Source organism: Nicotiana tabacum, chromosome 2 (genome assembly GCF_000715075.1).
Source record: "Nicotiana tabacum cultivar K326 chromosome 2, ASM71507v2, whole genome shotgun sequence".
NCBI lineage: Eukaryota > Viridiplantae > Streptophyta > Magnoliopsida > Solanales > Solanaceae > Nicotiana > Nicotiana tabacum.
The window spans coordinates 115,902,046-115,910,091 of record NC_134081.1 but is presented as its reverse complement, the minus strand read 5'-3'; the positions used below and the strand labels follow the sequence as shown (position 1 = coordinate 115,910,091).

The 8,046-nt window shown below is 30.4% G+C and overlaps 1 protein-coding gene across 1 annotated transcript; it reads right to left on the bottom strand.

Annotated features, from left to right (window-relative positions):
- Positions 1–2,800: 2,800 nt before the first annotated feature.
- LOC107786126 (protein RGF1 INDUCIBLE TRANSCRIPTION FACTOR 1-like) lies at positions 2,801–7,108 on the bottom strand. The gene is made up of 4 exons (XM_016607562.1): positions 7,067–7,108; positions 4,648–4,917; positions 3,760–3,912; positions 2,801–2,938 (listed from the first exon to the last, which is right to left on the bottom strand). The coding sequence occupies exons 1-4, from the start codon at positions 7,106–7,108 to the stop codon at positions 2,801–2,803; spliced, it is 603 nt and encodes a 200-aa protein (XP_016463048.1).
- Positions 7,109–8,046: the final 938 nt, after the last annotated feature.

Sequence of the window (8,046 nt, the reverse complement as noted above, 5' to 3'; positions counted from 1 at the left end):
TATTGGAACAGTATAAAAAGTTATAAGTTTTGCGAAATTTTTCCAATAAGATATTTTTTAACTTTTAAATATTCATCCTTTTTAGGTTAAAACTTAAAGAAAAAATATAAAATTATATTTAAAAAAAATGTTGGGCCGGCCTTATAGGGCCTATCAAAATAGTGGGCTAGCCCAGCCTAGCCCGTCAGTTGCTTAAGCCCACATGGGCTAAGCTGAACTAACCTGACCCGGCCTATATTGACAGCTCTAGGTTTATAGTGCAAATGAGTGAGTTATTCAAGAGTTTGCTTCGTTTAGATTATTTTTCTTGATTTTGTTATTTTCCTGATTAAAATAGTTTTCGTAGTCATACAACTAAATGATTGTTGTAAACAACCAATTTTGGTAATTGACAAAAAATCATATTTTCCGATGAAGTTCGAAGAGATCTAGATTTCTACGGCTAACTAATAGCTTGTTTGGCCAAATTGAAAAAATCAGTTTATTCTAAAAAGTACTTTTTTTTATGAAAAGTGTTTTTTTCAAAAGTGCTTTTAGTGAAAAGCAATTTGTGTTTGGCTAATTAATTTGAAAATTATTTCTAAAGAGCAATTAGTGTTTGGCCAAGCTTTAAAAAAGTAATTCTAAGAGTATTTTTCTCAAAAGTGCTTCCGGGAAGAAGTTACTTTTTTCTACTTCTCCAAAATTGCTTTTAGTTCTCCTAAAAAATACTTTTTTTTCTCTAAAAGTTTGGCCAAACACTTCAACTTTGAAAAAAAAAACTTTAAAAAAAAAAAAATTGCTTAATACCAAATTCCTTCATTCGATGGCCTACGCTCGCAGGAGAAACAACAATATTGATAAGCTTTCTACTATTCATTCTTCAGATGAGTAAGTCCATCCTAATTAGCTTTCTACTATAAAACATTCTCAAGATACTATTATTCTGTATGATTTTATTTTATTCATATAGTATTAATTTATTAGGTTTTGTTCCATATTTTTTTCGATTTCTTAAACTAATACTAACTATTTTTTTTAAAAATTATTAAGGCAGCCCGATGCACTAAGCTCCCGCTATGCAGCCTTACCCTGTATTTCTGCAAGAGGCTGTTTTCACGGTTTAAACCCGTGACCTCCTGGTCACATGACAACAACTTTACCAGTTACGCCAAGACTCCCCTTCTTTTTAAAGATTATTCTAGCAAAATAAAATATTTACCGCCTGTACTTTTTATAAAATTTCTCCCTTAAAAAATTATACAGCCGCAGTTATATATACATACCGTATATTTTTAGAGTATACAATTCATATTTTACAAATTACAACAATAAGATTTGAGATACCTCGCTAGTATACAACATGTGAATTGCATATCCCGAAGGTATATAACGTACATCAGGGGCAGCCCGACGAATTTTGTGGCCTAAAGCCAAACTTTACGAGGGGCGTTAACTTTTTTTAATTTTTTTTTAAATTTAAAGTCTATTTTTCTAGCTTTTCTTAGATGCAAAGTTATTAATAGTTTTCTTATAATCAGTTTCTCCTAATAAGTTTTTCTCAATTGACAATATAGCTAATCCATTTAATTTCTCTTGAGACATTGTTGATCTTAGGTAAGATTTTATCAATTTTAATTTTGAAAAACTTCTTTCCGTTGTAGCAACGGTATCATGAGTTATTAACATTATTCTATAAGCAATATATGCATTTGGAAAAGAATCAAATCTTTTTATTTGATTGAGTATATCAATTAAACTGTTATCTTCTAATTGTATTATTTTTCTTAACAATTTTAATTCAGAAAATAAATATAAACCATCAATATTGGATTGGTTATTATGCTTTAAGGAACATTCAAGATTAATTAAGGCAATGATTTTCAAATTTTCATCATCTAGTGATCTCAATTTTTAACCACTAAATAAAAAATCAAAAATATTTTTTTATGCTTCGAATTGTTTAAATCTATTTTGTTATAAAAAAAATAGCCTTGTCTATTATATATAAAAAGTAATCAACTCTAAAGGACTTTTCGAGAGATTTTGAGATTTCATTATCAACATTCTCATCAAATTATTTTTTTCAATATATCACATGTTTCTTACGAAATTCGGGTTCTATATTCATTTCAAATGCAATTTTTTTGGCATAAATCATAGCAGTTACAAATCCTCCTTCTCTATATTTGTTAAAGAAAGAAATCAAACCTTTTTACCTTACGGAACTTTTTTTTAAACTTATATATAGCCTATTGGGTGTAAACAAAAAAAAAGGGCCCCTATAAATGTGAGACCTAAAACAGTTGCTTTACTTGCTTTAGGGAAGGCCGCCCCTGATGTACATACCTGTTGAGTATTTTGTAAATAATCACTCTGCTTATAAATCGAACACGTATAGGAAGAGAGACTGTGCCTTCGTATACATATATTTTTACCACAATGACATGCAAAACTAATTAAAAAATTTAGGTTTGTGCTTCTGCTTATTGAAAGAAGTAGAAATTTTTAGCTTCTTTTCGATAACAGAAAAACTATTTCTGAAATTGACCAAACACCTCAAATCTTTAGGAAAAAATACATTTTTTTAATTAAAAAAGTGCTTTTAGTCTTCAAGAAAATTGGCCGAACAGACTATAAGGTTCCAGTCTTAAAAAATTTAGCTCAAAGCATAGAGGTATCATGTTTTTTGAGTAGCCCCATAAATGACAGTTTTAAGTTAACCAAAAATAAAAAAGACGAAGGAAAAAACCAACATTTCTTTTCCTAACTACCCATAGGTAGATGGGAAAGAGAGCTAAAATAGTTAGGTATTCAACTGTTATTGAATAGGAGCTCTGTGAGGAAATCCCTTTCTCCTGCGCTTGCGCCTGATCTCGCCATTCTGAATTGCTTCAAAAGCTTTAATTGCACGTAGCGCGCAACGCGCTTCGTTTCTCTTCCTAGATAAGGCTTCTACCTGCAAATTCCGTCATATATATATAAGTACATTATTTATGTGCATTGACAGTATAAAATTTTCTTACACTATTTGTATAGTTTAACCTGTCACAACAATTTGGTCATGGAAAATGACAATAAATTATGGCGAGCCTTTGAGGCACACAATCATCTTATCTTCCCCCATTCAACTGAATTTGCTTGAGCATTACATAAGTGTAGAGATGTACATCCCGAGCTAATTACCCTAATCACTAAACACTTAAAAAATACATCCTATCAATAGTAATAAACTTTATAAAAGCCTTGGCAAGAATCCTTATAATCAATTTTCATTAATATTACTTGAACCTAATCATTACACTATCATCCTTCTCAGTTTGTATAGAGGAGATATAATGTGAAGATCAGTATGTAATTGATGAAACACTAATACTAACTGTTTGTCGGTATAACTTAAGAAACTCATTATAAATTCCCTTGTATAGGAACTCATTCTGTTTTTATATGGGACAAATTAATAGAACGTGCATGTCCAACTTCTAAATCTTTGCAACAAAAAAATAAGTAGATGCAATGAAGAACCGTGGAACTGGAACCACATATGCATTTGGAAAACAGCAAATGGTGCGACAACTTTGAAGAATTAACCTAAATAGTCATCCATCCAATTGCTTAAATTAAAAATAGCTGGCGGATGTATAACACATGTATAATTCAATGTATAATATGTCTATATTCAACTATGTATACCGTCCGACTAGGAAAAATAAACAATGAATTCAGCCGATTATTTGTGTAACGATCCATAAGTTTTATGAAGCCAAAGTTTAGTTTTACCTTGCAGGCAATACAGCAGAAGCGATACTGGTCAGGGTCATTCAATCTCCTTTTGCAAATATAACAAGTAGCATCTCCAACAATTTGAGAGCCTGACCCACAATGTGGCAGCGGATTCAAAGAGATAACCCATTTCTTGTTGCATTTGTATGGCTGTAATAAACAAACAAATAACAATTATGCCTCTGTTTCAAATAAGTTGGAGTCGATTAATGTATATATATGAATTGAATTCTCAGTTTTCATTTAAGCTCAACCATTTGTCATAAGAAATTATTTCTTCTAACTAGTTTATCGGTCAGTAACATCTCATATAGAGATGATAAGCTAAAAAGAACCCACAATAGTAAATTGTTAATCTTTCTTGTAAAGCTTAGAAAAGGAGCATGACAAAAGTGGGTTGCTCTAGTGGTGAGCACCCTCCACTTTCAACCAAGAGGTTGTGAGTTCGAGTTACCCCAAGAGCAAGGTGGGGAGTTCTTGGAGGGAGAGAGCCGAGGGTCTATCGGAAACAGCCTCTGTACCCCAGGGTAGGGGTAAGGTCTGCGTACACGCTACCCTCCCCAGACCCCACTAGTAGGATTATACTGGGTTGTTGTTGTTGTCTTAGAAAAGGAGCATCTTGACAATCTAGCCTTAGTCTAAATTAAATCACTCTTTAGCGAAGAAAAAAGGAAGGGAGAAAAAAAAAGACAAAACCTCCCATTTTTCTTCCCTCCCAAAGAATATCAACCAAAACTCTGTTATATTCACGAATCAACAATAATAATTATGCCTCAGTGTCAAATAAGTTGAAGTTGGCTATATGAATTATCATTTCTCCATTTAAACTCAACTTATGTCATCATTATTATAATTATATTCAAGAATAAATTGTTAGAAAATTACCTGGATTTTGGAGCAGTCAATATGAATCTCCATCTCATCGAGGGGAACAACATCTTTGTAAACATGTCGATAAATCTTTAGAAGCTTGTGGTCGTTGTGTTTGTCTGAAGAAATGCAATACCTGCATAATGCTAAATCACAGGTAATGCAATACCTGTTCAATTCATTCTTTTGGAGTTCATGTACCAAACATGACCCAAAAAATGTCCTCTTTAAAAATGGACCAAGCCATCCTGGCATATTCCTCCTAGCTTCAACACAGAATTCCTCCTACAAATTAAATATAATCATTATATATCTCAGATCGATTTGATCGAATTTCAGAAAGTCTTTTAGCTAATCAAATTAATGGCATCATTATATAGAGAAACTAAGACTTTACTACTCTTTTGGTACTTGGCTAAGTTCTAAGAATATCAAATGATGTATATAAATTGGGTTAAGATGACCATACATAACCGCACATATGTAGAGAATACATACAATTTATCATTAGAAATGTACATTAGATTTTTTTTTTATGTATCCTTGATTGAAGGGAAAGTTTTGGAGATACCATATATATATACACACACATATATATTAAAGACATAACAAGAGGGTTTTACAAAAGGATTTAGGGTAGAATGATCATTTCATTATATGTTCTAGATTCACGGAAATACTCTTTTTTTTTTCCTTTAAAAAAATGCTCCTTTTAATGTGAAAAATTAGTAGAATGAACATCTAGAATTACACAACATTTATAAGTTTTATATTAATATACAATAGATTCCGATAGAAAAAATTGTTCATATCGTCAAAGTAGAATTATAAGTTAAAATCAAGAACCATTACACATACTAACAAGACGAATTTTTTTTTTCTTTTTCTCCAAATATGACAAGCAAATGAGACATTCCTTTCTAAAATTAGTACTTGCCAAAACATATAGTCTAAAAAATTGGCATTTTTTTTCTTGCCAAATTTGTTAATTTCTTTGATATTATAATACGCGTCTCCTTCTCAAGAATTGTTACGATCTAGTTATTAATTTCTTTTATTTTGTAAAGACATATCTAACAGGAAAGAATTAGATATCAAGAAAAGACTTTCTAGTATAACTTGAAAATTAACTGAAACTCAAATTTAATGATATATTGAAAGATTAATTGTTTGATAACTCAATTAAAATTCTATGTATTATGGATTCCTATAGCCCAACCAGAACTCTTTGGACTTACAAATGGACTTTACAGAAATCCCAAGAAATTTTAGGTGCAGCTGCCTCCCCTCAAATTAATGAAACTTTGAAGTAAAAATAACACGGGCTAGCCAGTTTTGGGGCTGGTAATAAAAGAATAGTCAACATTATTTACAAAGTCATTGAAAAACATGCACTATTTTAGTTGAAACGTGGAAATTTCCAGCATAAATGCTGGATTATAGAGTTCCTGTGTATAAATTTATAGCATATTATGTTGGAACTCCAGCATATTATGAAATTCCAGCACATTATACTGGAATCATATGTAAAAAATTCGAACTCCAGCATATTATGCTGGATTTTTTTTTCGTATTTTAAGGGTATTTTTGTTCAGATTTTATCTTTACATGAAAAATTGATTAAATTTCGATTACTTTTAGAACGTTGGCTATTTTCTAATTACCTGTTGTAAATCAGGCTATTTGTGATTTTTACCCAACTTTGAATGATTAAAAATCGTGCTATTGAAATCAATTTACAATACTGTCAAAAACTATTTCTCTCACGAAATTAAGTCTAAAAAATTTCTTCAATAGATTTAGGTTTTAAAAAGACCCAATGCACAAAACAAGATGATGAAATCAAATTCCGACAAATTTTATCAATTATTACAACTATTTACCCCTTCTATCCCAAATTAATTGTCATGTTTCGTGTTTCGAGAGCCAGTTTGATTAATCATTGAAACTAAATTGAATTAAATTCAATATTTTACAATCAGAAATTAGTTTTCAAAAGCAATACGAAAAGTATTACTAGTTATAATTCTTCTCGTGTCAATATGATAAAAATACATCTTAAAATATTGGTCTAAGTTCAAATAATTTATATTTCGAAAAGCGAAACATGACAACTAATTTGAGAGTCTCATTTTTTATTTTCAGTCATAATATAACTCTACATAGTATGGACCAAATTCAGTTTCTTGAACAATTCTTACCTTTTATACATTATCATTTAAGAGCCTATCACACATAATGATATTCAGACCTCACGAAATTTCCTCAACAATCAAAGAAAACATATACAATTTATTTCGAATGAATTAAAATTCTAATGTAAAGTCCATCATATACTTGTATACTACAAATAAAATACGCATTTTTTTTTCTGAGGAATTAAAAAAAAAAGGAAATCGGTAATGCTACACACCTATATATACATATAACATACCTGCTCAATTGATTCAAGAGATGATGACCCAGAGCTACTCATTTGATTTTTCTTTTCCAATTTTGTCCTCTCAAAAGTGTTTCAATTTTTCTGAAAATGGTATTTAAAAGAGAAAAATATAGAAGAAAGGCACAGAAAACTACTACTAGGATTTTACATATAGCCAATGCAAGAGAACAATGGAAGTACTTAATAAATACAACTGTTTTAGCCAATTTTTGTTTGTTTAGAAGAACATAAAGACAGATGGGACAAAGTTCTCTAACAGTCCGTTACATTTCAACAGCAATGAAATGTGGTACTTTTCTTCCAATTTTACCCTTCATCTGAAAAAGTGACGGATCTAAATATTAGATTACAACTTGTTTGGATGATTGTTATATATCGTTTCATAATGTATCGTATACTATTATATAATATTATTTTGATGTATATAATATTTGGATAGATTGTATGTTTGCCGTCATTTCATGATGTCATGCACCAATAATATGAAGAATAAATTTGCAATATTATAAAGAAAAAGTCAGGTATAAGGTAGATTAATTATTATATAAAAAGGTAGGGTAAAAGATAAAATAAGATTATTTAATAATAAGAAAGGGCAAGACGGAAAAAAAAGGTAACGACGCGACCACACCAAATCGTTCGTTCCATAAAGTTGCATTTTTCTTCGTTACGTAACGATGGATTTAACAATACGACACGATTATATTTAAAGTAACCATCAAAACAAACATTATATTTAAAGTAATAATACGATACAACATAGTAGGTAACAACCATCCAAACAAGTTGTTAGTGAATTTGGTAGAATCCGGAGTTGTAACAACCATCCAAACAAGCTGTTAGTGAATTTGGTAGAATCCGGAGTTTAGAGGTCGAACCATATATACATGTATGAATAACAAATATAAATTAAATTAAATATGCGTTTAGAATTCCATATTAAACTCAAAACTCATGACGTTAAAATTCTG